This window comes from Mytilus galloprovincialis, chromosome 6, assembly GCF_965363235.1.
Source record: "Mytilus galloprovincialis chromosome 6, xbMytGall1.hap1.1, whole genome shotgun sequence".
NCBI classification, from domain to species: domain Eukaryota; kingdom Metazoa; phylum Mollusca; class Bivalvia; order Mytilida; family Mytilidae; genus Mytilus; species Mytilus galloprovincialis.
In genome coordinates, this window is record NC_134843.1 from 67,859,132 (window position 1) to 67,875,540 (window position 16,409).

The following is a 16,409-nucleotide window of genomic DNA, read 5'->3' on the forward strand; positions in this document are numbered from 1 at the left end:
TCCATATATTGTGTTATTATACTGTTGACTATCTTTTGGTTATTTTCTTTTTATGTCATGGCGTTTTCAGTTTGTTTTCTTCTTATCAGTTTGAATGTTCTTTTGGTATCTTTCACTTCTTTTTTTAAACTCTGAAGAAAAGTCATGTAAAAAGACTATTACTTTTATCCCTTATAAATGCCTTGTACTTTGAAATTTTGTCTAACCCTAAGGATGAAATATTGAGTTTTCAAAATGGGAAACACACAATATGCCGATCCTTCCATATTAAGTATTTTAATCATTTTTTACCTTTACATTTATTCTTAAAAACCTCATTAACATCATGCTTAGCTTTAAAAACTCCTTAACAATAATACACAAAGACATACAAAAGTAAAACTTCTACAATCTCAATAACAACCTTAAGTACGATGTTGACTCTTTAAGGAACACATTCATTGTCGCACAAGTAATACCCTCCTTGAAAAAATCGTGTATTGGTTTTGTCTGACATATCCAATAAATAATCATACATTGAAACTCCATGCTGTCAAACAGCTGACCAAATGTTAAATAATTCTGCTCAATACTACAGGAGAAATGTATGGAAGTATTGGAAAACAGAGGGTAAACTTCTGATAAATCTAGAGAGTAATCATACTTTAGAAAAAATATTAGGTTTATTCCACATATGGTAACTCGTACAAAATCAGCAAACAGGAGTGGTTTTCTGACAGAAAAAAATGCATCTGCTGCACAAATCACTCCCAAGTGCTGACAAATTTTGAAGTAATTCTATTCAGTTGCAACTAAGAAAGTTGCAACAACAATAGTACTGGACAAAGGGATGAACAGATGAATGGACAAACAGAGTAAAAAAAGAACCCACTCTTAGAGAAAGGATAAACATTTATTACATTACGCATATCAAAACAAGGATTCACAATCTTAATTTGGAAAAAGTATGGGTTTCTTTAGCACAGAAGTCAGTATATAAAAAATAAACAGCTGTGCCATGAGTGCATGATACGCCCGACGTCTGGTGTGGAAGTTTAATGCAATAATCATATATAGTTTCTGAGAAAGTTTTAAGCAATAACCATATACTGTTTTTGAGATACGGCGGGACATGTGAACCCCCCTCTTTTTTTTTTTTTACAAAAAACTAAATATCACTAAAATAAAATTTTGAATCAAAACCAAAAAGTATACAGATCTTTAGATTAATTTAACAAAACCAAAAAGTATACAGATCTTTAGATTAATTTAACAAAACCAAAAAGTATACAGATCTTTAGATTAATTTAACAAAGAAGTGTATAAAGTTTTAAGCAATCATCATAAATTGTTTTTGAGATACGGCGGGACATGTAAAAAAACCCTCCTTCTTTTTTACAAAATACTCAATAACTCAAAAATAAAATTTTGAATCATCACCAAAAGTATACAGATCTTCAGATTGATATAACTAAGAAGTGTGTAAAGTTTTAAGCAATAATCAAAAATTGTTTTTGAGATACAGTGCGACATGTGAAAAAAACACACCCCTGTTTTAGTTACAAAGTGCCGTAACTCAAAAAGTTTTAATTTTATTTTCACCAAAAAGTATACAGGTCATTTGACCATCATAAGAAACAACTGTTTTAAGTTTCATGAAATATGGATAAGTCGTTCTCAAGTTACAGTGCGACATGTTTACGCCGGACAGATGGACTGACGGACAGACAGACACTGGACATTTGTATACCATAATACGTCCCCTAAAATTTTGACGGGCGTATAAAAAGTGCTGTTACATTTTGTTTAACAAAAAATTGCAAACATAAGAATAAACATGGAGATTATATCTTGGAACCAGTAGGTAAACAAAACAAAACATTTTTCAATGTTCAAAATCTTCCCAAAAGAGAGGCATGTCTTTTGAATCACCAATAAAGTTCAACCTATAAAATTAAAACTACTTATTTCGTTCTGTCAAATCTTATGGCTAGGATTCGATGTAATTTTTTTTATGTCAAATCTTATGGCTAAGCTTCGATGTCAAAACTTTTGAGGTAGTTTTCTAATGTATATTCTACTTGATTTACATGATGAAAAATACAACTGAGTCATTCTAAAAAAGATTTTCATAAGATTTACATCCTATTCTATAGATTTTGATATTATTCATCTGTACTGCTAATATAATGCATCAGTTCCAAGATAAATTAGAAGTTGGAAACAAATCACATGCTATCTCTGTCAATGTAGGGACACAAAATGCAGACAGCAATCTTAATCTTTGGAGTTTGCAATATTAACTAAATCTTTGGCATTACTACATATTGAAATTCAATTTTCTAAATCATTCTCATTCATATCTGTGTAATAATTATGCATACATACATGTATATGTTCCAGACCGTATGAGTATTTGGACCGTACGCGTACGGTCTGGACCGTATGCGTACTTTTTCAATATACGCATACGGTCGGACCGTACGCGTACGGTCTGACTAATATTAAGAATTTGGTCAAGTTTATTAGATACAAATGTATATAACAGATCAACATAACTTATATCTCAAATTAACATGAAAAGTTGAATAGTTATTGAAATAAAAACTTAATATTTTAACTATTTGTAAAAAATCAGGCTTATTTAATCTGTTAATCTCCTGTACTTAGCATGTCAGTAATTCATTAATTACAGCCCAGTATGCTCATTGAAATTGAAGTTATCGGAAGTAAACATAATGTGGGAGGACAATTGTTTTTAGAATATTTAGGAACTTTACAAAAAATGCATATGCAAAGGAACATGCATAAACAAAACATGTTAATGTTAAAAATATATGACGTTCCTTGTGGAAGCAAGTGTCATCTTGGGCCAGAGTAACAAAATAGGATTCACGGATATAAAATTAAACAAAATTTAATATTTAATTTTTATTGTTCGCTTATTCACTTTATCCATCTAATTGTAATAATAACAATTTGTATAACTAAAAGTAAAGATTTTGATAAATGTTTCTTAACATTTAACCCATATGATCCCAAAACATGTATGGTCAGCTGGACCGTACGCGTATACTCATACGGTCCGACCGTACGCGTATGGTCGGACCGTACGAGTATACGTATACGGTCCGGACCGTACGCGTACGGTCCAAATACTCGTATGGTCTGGAACATATATAAACATATACAAAAACGCATATTTATCAGCACAGTAACAAGGCAGCTATATAATATCTGCAATATCTGACTGTAAAACTTAAAATAATAATCATGTTATCACTTTTGTAAAATGGAAGTAGCAATTTGTTGGTGAACAAAGTTTATCTAGTATATTGATAAAATACAAAGTTATTTCAAAGCATCATGAAACCAGATGCTCAGCAGGGCGCAGCTTTAAACGACCACATAATTCAACCCTGATCATGAACAGTTGGGGCAAGTACGGACACAACATTCAAGCTTGATACAGCTCTGAATCTGGATTGTGATTAAATAGTTGAAACAGCATAGCTTTTTGACACAGAATGAATGTAGTCTAATGAACTTAAATTATATTTTTTTCACTTCCCCCTTTCCCTTATTCCAAAATTATATTAATAGTAACTTCTAAAAATTAATTTACAGATTATCATCTCAAGACAATTATCATTTCTTTATAGCACATTTTCAAGCAGTGTAAGGGAGGTACAATGTAATCAAACATATATTTAAGTTTTCTTTAAATGGAAGTTAATTACCTCTTTTACACCCTTGTTTTCTCCCCTTTTTTGCCTTTAATTGCTAAATGATTTGAGCCCCCCCCCCCCATAATCATACCTTTGTAGTATGGAAACTTGTGTAATTTCAGAGAGATTTATACACTTAAACACAAGTTATTGACTAGAAACTACAAAAATGCTAATTTGTGCCACTTTTTTGGCCCCTTATTCCTACACCTTTCGGACCATAAACCCCAAAATCAATCCCAAGATTCCTTTTGTGGTTATAAGCATTGTGTTAACATTTTACTGTTTCCAATTTACTTATACTTTAGTTTTTATCCGGAAACCATCTGTCTTTGGACAAAGCTGACGACGATGATGACGACATGATACCAATATACGACTAAAATCTTTTTTAATTTTTGCGCTCGTATAAAAATAGCTCACAACTCTCCAAATGAAAAATGCTCAGCGTAAACAATCACAACAGTCCTTTTTTTACATTCAAATATGGTTTTAAAACCACTAATATGCTTTCATGAATAAATATTACACTTATTATAACATTGTCATATCACACATTGTCAACACTATGGAAACAATACTGACCTTGGTTTTTGGCATTATCAAATATTACTATCCTTGCATATATAATATATCTTTACACAATTAATGAATAAATTGATTGACATAAAACAATATTGTCTTTAAAAATTTTAGTTTTTCAAACATTTGGTCAAAAAGGGAATATACTAAAATTTTTACATTAAATAAAAATCTGTTTACTATGATAAGTTACCAATCTGACTTTAATTGCAGTGACTAGGTCAACAATGGTAATACAGCTTTACCTCCTCCATGTATCATGTGTATACTATTGAACATACTTTATATTAAATGAATTCATTGACAATTCTGACAGTGATACATAAAAAAAGGTCTATACCAAGTCAGAAATATGACAGTTGTTATCCATTTGTTTGATGTGTTTGAGTTTTTGATTTTGCCTTCGGATTTTGGACTTTCCGTTTTCAATTTTTTTCTCAGAGTTCCATTTTGTGATTTTACTTTTTTCTAGTAAGAAGTACACATCAAAGAGAAAATGAAAATTTTCACAAAACCAAAATAACAACAGTAGATAACAATATAAATGAGTTTACAATTATAAATATTATAAAAAATATAAATATACTATATAAATATATATTATTTTACCTTTTAAAGAATAAAAGAAGTTTTACTGGTTTTACCAAAAAATCTTTTCAAACCATTTCTTGTTTAAAATGTACAGCACCATAACATTATTGATCATTACAAATCCTCTGAAGTTCTGATTATTGATATATTCTGTTTATTTTCAATACCTGAAGACATTTCTAGAAATTTCAAAGAGAGTTTATATGTTTAACCACCTCATATTTTTTTTTAATATCAATCCTTATCTTCAGTATGGCAGGTTGATATGTTATTAGGTATAAACAAAATAAAAGTAAACTGTAATTTGTAATGGCATATGAAAATCATCCATTGTATTGCAAATTACTAAAATTATTATTGCAATTTTCTTTATGTTTTCTTAGAGTAATAGCATAGTTTATACCTATTGTAGTTCTACATTTTGTCCTTTGTGCAAGGGTTTTGTAGTTTGAAGTTTGATGCTTTAACTGTTATTTTGAAATAAATATGGACTTTCAACGTTATTAATGGCAAATAAAGATAAACAACAGCTATATACCAAGGGAAAATGGTAACAAACCACTTAAACATCAAGACAGTTTTATTTATAACTACCACATAACATAGTTGCGAATCGCAAGCTGCATATACTCTTCAGATTAGCAGTACTAGTTTAGAGTTTCAGAAAAGTTTACTACCACACCAAAGTTGATCTTATATTTTGAAAGTCACAGACCATATCTAAATTTTAGGTCCTTACTACAGATTGTCTAAAAATACAACAAAAAAAGAGTTTTCTAAAACTAAGTTTATAGTACTTTGAAAGACTTTGGTTACTCACACTGCATTTATAGTCCCTTCCAGGACTTAAAGTACAAAAAAGGATGTGTCCATAGTACACAGCTACCCAACTCGCACTATCATTTTCTGTGTTCAGTTGACTGTGAAACTGGGGTCAATACTCTAATTTGCTATTGATATTACCAAATTAAAAAGATAATATCATAGTAACATGTGTACTGGGTTTCAAGTTGATTGGACTTCAACTACTTCAAAAACTTCATTGACCAAAAACTATAACCTAAAGTGGGACAAACCGATGGACAAAAGAACAAAATGGATGCACAGACAAAAAAACATAATGCCCCTAGGTAAGGCACAAAAAACTTAACAGTTTAGCTTATAATTACAATTTCAAAAACCTCTTTAACAGATTTTAAAACTTTGTTTCAATTTATAAGCTGTATTTTAATGTTAATCAATTTGTAATGCCATACATTTTATCATGTTTACAGCTCTACTGTCTAAATTAATAAGAATTTTAACGAATATACTTTTGATAGACATTGGATACAACAACTATTGGTTAAACTTTCAACTTAAATGCAAAGGTACTCAACCTAAGTTTATTGTTTTGCTAATCTAAAATAGCTTTCTTTGAATATTATGCTTTTAAATGCTTATGCAGTTTTGAACCTATTGCAGAAATTGACTAAATTATTTGTAAATTTCATATCAAATCATTTTACCCTTTCATGCATAATATTTGGCCTTGGACAACTTTTACCCAGTAACAAATTAATTGCATAACATTTAGGATCTTAAAAAAAATAACATGGAAGCCCTGGCAAGCATTTCTTGTAATCAATTGTATTATGATTATTTTCAACTGTACTCATAATTGATAAACATTTGTTTTTAAATATGTCATTATCAAATTATCTTGAAAATAACAAGTTATAATCCAACCAAAGTAAGGGTGACTATTATCTCATTACCAATTCTGTTATAATGTCAACAGTAAGATCATATATAACTCAGGTATAACAAATTTTGATAAAAGCAATCTGAGTTGAATTTCATAAACCAATAATGTGGTTTCATTTATTTTTGTTGGTACCAATTTTCTCGGATAAAGGACAAATTTCATGTTTGATTTCGTGGTTTTGCCAAAGTCTGTAAAAAATTCAGTATTTGTTTAACTTTTAATTTTGTGAATCACCTGTACACACCAATTCCACGAAAATTGGTATCCAATAAATAATTATGAATCTACACATTGCTACAGTAGTAGAATATTAGGATGTTATCAATTGGGTTGCATGTAGCCGTAACAATAGTCTCTCTCAACTCATCTTAATACTTGAGGTTATTCCATTGACTTGGGATTTGTTTCCTCATTATTAGGAATACTTGAGTAACTATCCTGAAAGAAAAAGAAAAAAAATTGCTGTTTTATATTTTCAAAATTTACTCCATTTTCCTTGGTTATATCTTACATCATTGCAGCAAAAGCATGCTAATTTATTTAATGAACAGATACATTTCAAAAATTAGAATTTACTGAAAAGGGCTTCTTTATAAAGGACAGACAGTATGCTTGTTTTCTAATTTAATATAGTTGCTAACTAATATACACATTCAGCTTACAAATGTTTGTTCAGAAACATTTTGATATTTGACAATTGAAACTTGTCTTAAGTTTGATTTAATTTTTAATTTTTGGTGTTTTAACGCCACTATTAAGCACCACATTTAGGCTATTTCGTCGCGGCCAGTTTTTATTGGTGGAGGAAGCCAGAGTGCCTGGAGGAAACCATGAACCTTTGATAGGCAAACTGACAATCCTAGTCAATTGAAGTCGAGTGCACCTGCACGAGCAGGGTTTGAAATCACAACCTCATGCATATCAAATCAGTATTAGAGTTTAAAGCTGTTTCTAAAACTTTAATTATTACAACTAAAATCACTGATCTTAATAACCAAATCATCAGTATATACTTTTTTCAAAATTTTATAATGAATTTACATACCTGGGCAGAGCTGTTATTTACTTTTTGAGAATATGAACAATTATCATTATGTAAACTGCTACTAGAAGGGTCATCATTTTCTCTCCACTTCCTATTGGATCCACAACAGAAGCATTGTGCATAGGTATTGCATCCTGAAAATCAATAAGGTATGCAATCAAATATCAAAATATTAGAACAAAAACTGAAAGGTACAAATGTACATGAAAATAAGTAGATGATGTATAATTGATTTTGAAATAACTCTCCACTAGAGACAAATGACATAGAAATTAACAACTAAAGTTCACCATACAGCCTTCAATAGTTATCAAAAGTACCAGGATTATAATTTTATACGCCAGACGCGCGTTTCGTCTACATAAGACTCATCAGTGACGCTCAGATCAAAATAGTTAAAAAGCCAAACAAATACAAAGTTGAAGAACATTGCACAAAACCCTTACCACATAAAAGGGTCCAAAATGACAAATGTAAACCCATTCAAACTTGGAAACTAAAGGCCTGATGTATGTTGAAACAATGAACATAATAAATATAAGATATACAGCAAAAACAAGAACTAAATTACAAGCTCCTGACTTATGACAGACACATATAGAATGTGGGTGGGTTAAACATGTTAGTTGGACCCCAACCCTCCCCCGCAGTTGATAAGGTGGTGTAACAGTACAAAATCTAAACAAACTAAAAATTATACTACAAACCCTATGTATTATTAAATAAGTGTGTGGTTGAAATTTATCTTGTTGTTTCAGAGAAGATTTTGAAAAAAATTTATGACAACAATCAATAATCATAATGGCAGAAGATAACAAAAATTGAAAAACCACTAAAATTCAATGAACAGATATAAGACAGTATAATTTCTGTAGAATGAAACAATGTTAATCAACAAGTCATCAAAGGTAAATCTAAAATGGAAGAGAAAAGTATGAGGTTCTTGATGGATATAAACATATGAGAGTCAAAAATATAATAATAAAGAAATGTGAAATATTTGCAAATGAGACAACTATCCACAAGATAAACTTAAATATCAAATCATTCAAAACATTTTAATGAGCAAAGCATTATATTAGCTATACCTTTATAGAAGAATCCAGCACTGGCCATCTTTTGTTTGGATGGTTCACTTAGTGACCATTCAGTAAAACTTTGTTCTCTAACTCTTTTCTTAGAATATGCTGGAAATTTTGCTGAACTGATAATAAATTCTTCCTCCTGATTTGGATTTGAAATGTGAGAGTCATTATTAGGAATAACAACCTCCTCCTGTTGGGATGTCACAATAGATCTATCTATATCAGCTACATGGTATGTTTCATTACACGCATCATCCAATTGTTGTGGTTCTGGTGTTTGACAAGCACCAATCCTTGAAACACTTGTCGCAATTACTGGCTGAAAAGACTTATCAGACGTTTGTGGTGTACCAGATGTTCCTATATCTACAAATGGTACTGTAATATTATTAAATAAAAACAATTCAAAAATTCAAAAGAATCATATATGAAATCTGGTGCATTCAAAGGAACTTTAATGTTTCTCTCTTTTTTTAACAGAAATAATAGTCTTTTTAAAGGATTTTATTTGTGTTTTAACTCGACTAATTCACTTACTTCAGGACTTTTATGATATGTTTGAGAGTGACTTTTGTCCAGTTTAAACACCAATAAATTCCTTTAAAAATGTGTTTAATCCTTATATTATTTAAGAATCGGAGATAAAAATTCATTTGCCCCACTATACCATATGTAAATTGTATATTTGTGTCATAAAGTGATAAATAAGTCTTTTTAACTTTGAGCCACAGTATGTGTTCATAGTGTTATTACATCACCATTTTATTTATATTTGTTTCAAAAAGTAGTTCAGTCAACATCATCTATCGAAAAATAAATAAGCCACTACCAGGAGTCTTCTTGACCAATCATGTAAACATACTCCCCTATGTTTCAAATCAAGAATTATATCTAAATAAGCGTTTGTATTATAATGATTATCACTTATTTCAGCCATTTGAAAATTCCTGTAATTCCCTGTTACTTTTGGTATTCAATTAATGTACAAATTCTTTAACTTTTCAGTTAGTGTCCTGATCATTACTTTAACACAGTTGGCATTGTGGTTTTAATGAAAAGGAATTTTGATTTTTAACACTTAGAATTAAGAATCCAGAACATTATGCCTATGGTGGCATTTTCTTTTGTCATATTATCAAATAAGTATTATATGTTTGAACAAGAGTTTACAATTATCCACAAAGACATGGACAATTGAAAGTATATACCCACAACTTAAAATCATTTTACATTAACTTGATCACTAACCTTCATTTGATGGATGATGACCAAATCTATTAGCTATATTTGTCCCCTGGTTGTTAGTACCATTTGATTCATTAGGTTGTACAGGATGATATCGTACCCCATCATATTGACCTGAAATACCACAAACTTATACAATGTCTTTTATCACTGTCCATTTTTGTTTTTGAAGGCTGTATGGTGAATAATATATTGTTAACTACACATCCATTTGACTTTGGTGGAAAGTTGTCTCATTGAAAATCATATGTACATCTGCCTTTATTTTGTATTTAAGTTGATGAGACACACATTTTTTTAAACAAAACCATATCATGTAAAATTAAGATCAAAACATTATTTTATCAAATATATTTCAAACTAATCATAATGAATATGTGTACTAAGTTTGAAGATAATGTGATGCACAGAACAAGATATATAATAAAGGTGGGGTATATAAACAGAAACGTTTAATACAAGATCTATATAACTATGCAGATCTTAATGACAAAAACATATTCTACTAAGTTTGATATTTACACCTTAAACTTGCAGTGAGATGAGGTTTTCTTTTCTAGTTGAAAGACTAAAAGAGGGACGAAAGATACCAAAGGGACAGTCAAACTCATAAATCTAAAACAAACTGACAACTCCATGGCTAAAAATGAAAAAGACAAACAGAAAAACAATAGTACACACGACACAACATAGAAAACTAAAGAATAAACAACACGAACCCCACCAAAAACTAGGGGTGATCTCAGGTGCTCCGGAAGGGTAAGCAGATACTGCTCCACATGTGGCACCCGTCGTGTTGCTTATGTGATTACAAATCCGGTAAATAGTCTAATTCGGTAGGTCATATTCATGAAAGGGAAGGGGATTGTAGTTACGACGTAAGGAACATATCCGATATCATTTGTGAAACGGTTATTCCATAACGGTCAACCAACTCGTGATGGCGTCCGTAAAATTTACGAAGGGATGATTTCAACTTCACTATTTGGAACTCTTGGTTTAATAGCTTCCTTGTGAGCAGCAAACCTCTATCAAGAAAATCATGATAGAAATGCAAGCACGGGAATATCGTATCAATTGTTCTAACTGTTCCTTTTTTCTTTAATGTGCTGTGCATGTACTATTTGGTGTCATTGATTGATACTTTATATCCTCTGTTTTTTTTCTTCTATTCTGTTAACATAAAATCCTGCATATTGGATCTTAGACTGAACAGTTTCTTAGATTTGAGGAATTAAGAATTATGATACTATTAACAGGGAAACTTACCTATATTTGCCTGTTGATTGGCAGTACCATTTGTCTCATTAGGTGGTACAGCATCATATTGTACCTCAACATATGGATCTGAAATACCACACACTTTTGTATTTATAGGTCTACTCATTATTGCAGAATATTCAATGAATATACATTTATCGTCTAATTGAAAGTATTGAAAGTATTGAAAAATGGGATATTTTTGCCTGAGTACTGTTTTAGAGAAATATATTTGTCGGACCCATGAACAGATCAAAAAAGAAAAGATGAAAGGGCATTCATCAGTCTGATAACTATCCACCAGAGTCCAAATAATGAGGTATGTTGGCACTTTTCAAACCTCAACAATGAACATTATCGGTTCACTGTTTTCAGGCACCATAACAAAGAGGAGTTGTGGCTTGGTACATTGTAGCTTACAATAAAATATCGGAAGTATAATAATAATAATAATAATAATAATAATAATAATAAAAAAATAAGAGAGACAAAAAAGACAGGACTGAGACACTTGACTATACTTAACATGCTCCAGTACTAATCCTTAGAGGAGCTGCTGATCTATATATCTACTTATAAAAAAAATGTTGAGGGGACTTAGACAGGGCAAGCAGAATTTTGAGTCTTAGGAACAACAGATATGAGATGTAGGGACACCACATATATCATGTATATAGGCCAATCTGCCCTATTTGCTGCCACCTATTAAAATTAATGCCTAGGGTATGCATGGTATGTGCATTTACTCTGTTGTTCTCTATGTACATGATGTACATAAAGGATATATATTAAATGCAAAAAATGCAGCTGTATATATGTAATACCATAAATTTAACAGGGGACTAATAGGGGAAAATTGATTGTGGTATTACACCTGTAATGCATTATTAAATATGGTAATTTACATCATTATATAGCCTCATATTTTTATAAGGACCTAGCAAGACCTATTTCTTTGGCAAAGAGTATTATATTATAATATAACTCTGTCAGCAATACAATCCCTTGATAAATACAAATCATATCTGCTGATAAACAATAATAACAAAGTGGTTATTAGTAACACAAATGTGCATTTTAAGTAAACACACATCAATGAAACACCATATGTTTGTTTTGTTTGAATTATAAAACAACACATCAGCTTTATTTACACAGATTTTGGCTAAGAAACACACCGTATCAACCCTCAACCAATATAATCCCTCGAGCAGAGCTCTTGGGATTATAATGGTGTCTCGGGTTGATACGGATGCGATATTGAAAAAGCCATATGATATTCTCTATTTATCTTTCGTATCAACATGATCAAGATGATTCTGATTGTGTTTTTTTTTAAATGATTTTAAAGATCAACAGACAAGGAAAGCATTTCTTTAAAAAACTATTTTGTCTAGCAGTTGGTTATCATTGATATGTAAAAAATTCAATACCATAACAAAACGTATTAATTTATTTCTGATCAGCAGTATAGGAAAATTGAGTGCTTCATGTTCCAAAAATGATTATAGATAGGATGTTGAGAAGGTTATGATTAATGTATTATATTTTGTGTATCTCAAAAGTAGTGATAAACCTTGGTAGTATTAGAAATCAAGCCAGTATCATAGGGTTTTGATTGCATTTGATTTGATTACACCACATCTATCTTTTCACAGAAAAAAAATGTTGCAATCTGATTGGTAATATTGCAAATAAAAGAGGAATTTCAAAAGTATTCCATGCTTCATTCAGTGCTTCGTATGGTACCAAAAATTCTCAAACAAACTTACCTGGGGCATTCTGAGGGTCTCTATTAAAACAAATTTTAGTTACCATCACAAGCCGACCTCTTTTGTACAATATTGCCAATACAGATATCAATATAGCAATAAATGCACCTATCACTATGCCAAGTCTGAAAAACAAAAGTTTAAACTAAGCTAAAAACATAAACAACAAAATCCCTAAACCAGAAACATATGAGACAGTCAAGGGATTTCAAAACCCATGACTATTTTGGCATCCAAATTTGTTTGAAAACTTTCATATCCCTAACATTTATGATAAAACATCAACAAACTTGTATATGTTGAAACCAGTACAGTGTCCTATCATGCCTTTAGTTGCTTAAGTCTCTGGTGGAGTGTTGTCTCATTGGCAATTATACCACATCTTGGTGTGTGTTTTGTATATGTGCAGTTCTGTGTAAATCAGATTGTGGCAGGATTTTGTTAATTGCATCTGTTTGAAACAAAAAAGAAGAAAAAAATAAAAAATTATGACACCATCATGGCCATATGCATGTCTCTTTTGAAATTATCTCCTCTTCTTTTCCAGCAGATTTTAGCTGTTTATATTCATTTAAAAAAAATGATACCTTAGTCTAAAACAAGTTAAGGACATCCCATATTTTAAGCCTACTAGTATCTTTAGGTTGTTGCTTTTTTAACCAGATGCTCCGCAGGGCACAGCTTTATACAACCGCTGAGGTCGAACCCTGAACAGTTTGGGCAAGTATGGACACTACATTCTAGCTTGATATAGCTCTGAATTTGGATTGTGATTAAATAGTTGACACAGCATAGGTATCTGACACAGAATGAATGCAAGTCTAATAAACTTAACATTTTTTTGTGTTGATTTTGAGCAATACACTATGCTGTTGAATATTAACCACCTGAAAATAAATATTTGAAGAAATTTTCTTTTTAATTTCTGAAATGTGAAATGAGAAAAATTGTAACCCCCCCCCCCCTCTTATTTTTTATTCACCTACCCCTTTCCCTTATTTCAAATATAATCTCAATTCAAATTTCTAATGGAGTTTGCAACAATAACTACTCAATGCTTACTCATTTAAATTCATCATAAAATATTAAAATATAAAATGACATACAGTCATGGTTAAAATTGATATTTATTTAATAAATTGTAACTTCTAACCAGATGCTCCGCAGGGCACAGCTTTATACGACCGCAGAGGTTGAACCCTGAACGATTGGGGCAAGTATGGACACAACATTCAAGCTGGATTCAGCTCTAAATTTGGATTGTGATTAAATAGTTGACACAGCATAGGTTTCTGACACAGAATGAATGTGGTCTAATGAACTTAAAATATTTTTTTTGCCTTTATGCTGATGAATATTAATCCTCTCAAAAAAATGTTTGAAGAAATTTTCTTTTTATTTATGAAATCTGAAATGAGAAAAATTTAACCCCCCACCCCCAATTGTTTTCACATCCCCCTTTCCCTTTTTCCAAAACTGATCTCAATTCAAATTTCTAATGGAGTTTGCAACAATAACTACTCATTTAAATACATCATAAAATATTAAAATGTAAAATAAAGTGCTTGTTATCACTGAATGGTAAAGATTGTTTTAATTTATCAGTTGGTAGAAAAAGTGAATATACATTGTATATTGTATAAAACAATGATTTAAGTTGATTCAACTACTATTCTGGATAAAGAAAGATAACTCCAATTGAAATATTAATTATATATCTGTTTTGTATAAAACAAAGATTAAAGTTGATTCAACTACTATTCTGGACAAAATAAGATAACTCCAATTGAAATTGCAATTAGATATTTCTTGCTATTGTGCAATACTGAGTAATTGAAAATATTTGCTATTGCAAAATACTGTGCAATTGAAGATTTCTTGCTATTGCGCAATACTGTGCAATTGAAAATTTCTTGCTATTGCACAATACTGTGCAATTGAAGATTTCTTGCTATTGGTGAATACTGTGCAATTGAAAATTTCTTGCTATTGCACAAAACTTAATATAATAATTTTGGATCCTGATTTGAACCAACTTGAAAACTGGGCCCATAATCAAAAATCTAAGTACATGTTTAGATTCAGCATATCAAAAAAGCCCAAGAATTCAATTTTTGTTAAAATCAAACTTAGTTTAATTAAGGACCCTTTGGACTTTAATGTAGACCAATTTGATAACGGGACCAAAAATTAAGAATCTACATACACAGTTAGATTTGGCATATCAAAGAACCCCAATTATTCAATTTTTGATGAAATCAAACAAAGTTTAATTTTGGACCCCAATTCGGACCAACTTGAAAACTGGGCCAATAATAAAAAATCTGAGTACATTTTTAGATTCAGCATATCAAAGAACCTCAAGGATTCAATTTTTGTTAAAATCAAACTAAGTTTAATTTTGGACCCTTTGGACCTTAATGTAGACCAATTTGAAAACGGGACCCAAATTTAAGAATCTACATACACAGTTAGATTCGGCATATCAAAGAACCCCAATTATTCAATTTTTGATGAAATCAAACAAAGTTCAATTTTGGACCCTTTGGGCCCCTTATTCCTAAACTGTTGGGACCAAAACTCCCAAAATCAAACCCAACCTTCCCTTTATGGTCATAAACCTTGTGTCAAAATTTCATAGATTTCTATTCACTTAAACTAAAGTTATAGTGCGAAAACCAAGAAAATGCTTATTTGGGCCCTTTTTGGCCCCTAATTCCTAAAATGTTGGGACCAAAACTCCCAAAATCAATCCCAACCTTCTTTTTGTGGTCATAAACCTTGTGTTAAAATTTCATTGATTTCTATTCATTTTTACTAAAGTTAGAGTGCGAAAACTAAAAGTATTCGGACGACTACGCAGGACGACGACGCCAACGTGATAGCAATATACGACGAAAAATTAAAATTTTTGCGGTCGTATAAAAATAAATTTACAGTATATGATCTCAAGACAATAATAGTTTTCTAGAAACAGTTTTAAAAAGTTCATACTAGAACTAGCAAAAATATAGCAAAGAGTACCAACAGAATGCATGATATGCAGCTTTCTGTTCATTTTGTTTTGCTGTTGTTATAATGCAAAGTAAAGTAAGACAGGAAGTTTCTGCCCAGTATAACTGAATATGGCTTTGACGTGCATCCGTGGGAGATGATTTGTTATTCAAAAGGTCACCAACATTACATATTGAATCATTGCTTACAATAGAATGGTACAGAAACAAAGTAATGTTCACACAAGCTGATTGCAGAATAATACCCTCTCTAGCTAATACTATATATGTCAATACATGTACTCCATTTTCTTGTTTCAATGTCACTGTAAAGTCTATCTATAGAAATAATTTTTGTTCACTTACATAAAATAATATTCAA

The 16,409-nt window shown here is 30.9% G+C and overlaps 1 protein-coding gene across 1 annotated transcript in view; it reads right to left on the bottom strand.

Annotated features, from left to right (window-relative positions):
* Positions 1-3,562: 3,562 nt before the first annotated feature.
* Positions 3,563-16,409, bottom strand: part of LOC143080161 (uncharacterized) — a 32,562-nt gene continuing 19,715 nt past the window's right edge. Inside the window, exons 5-10 of the mRNA XM_076255886.1 lie at positions 13,035-13,159; positions 11,272-11,349; positions 10,006-10,116; positions 8,761-9,135; positions 7,673-7,806; positions 3,563-7,065 (exon numbers count right to left, since the gene is read on the bottom strand). Coding sequence (XP_076112001.1) covers positions 7,009-7,065; positions 7,673-7,806; positions 8,761-9,135; positions 10,006-10,116; positions 11,272-11,349; positions 13,035-13,159 — 880 coding nt within the window. The 3' untranslated portion in view covers positions 3,563-7,008. The remainder of the gene's footprint in view (positions 7,066-7,672; positions 7,807-8,760; positions 9,136-10,005; positions 10,117-11,271; positions 11,350-13,034; positions 13,160-16,409) is intronic.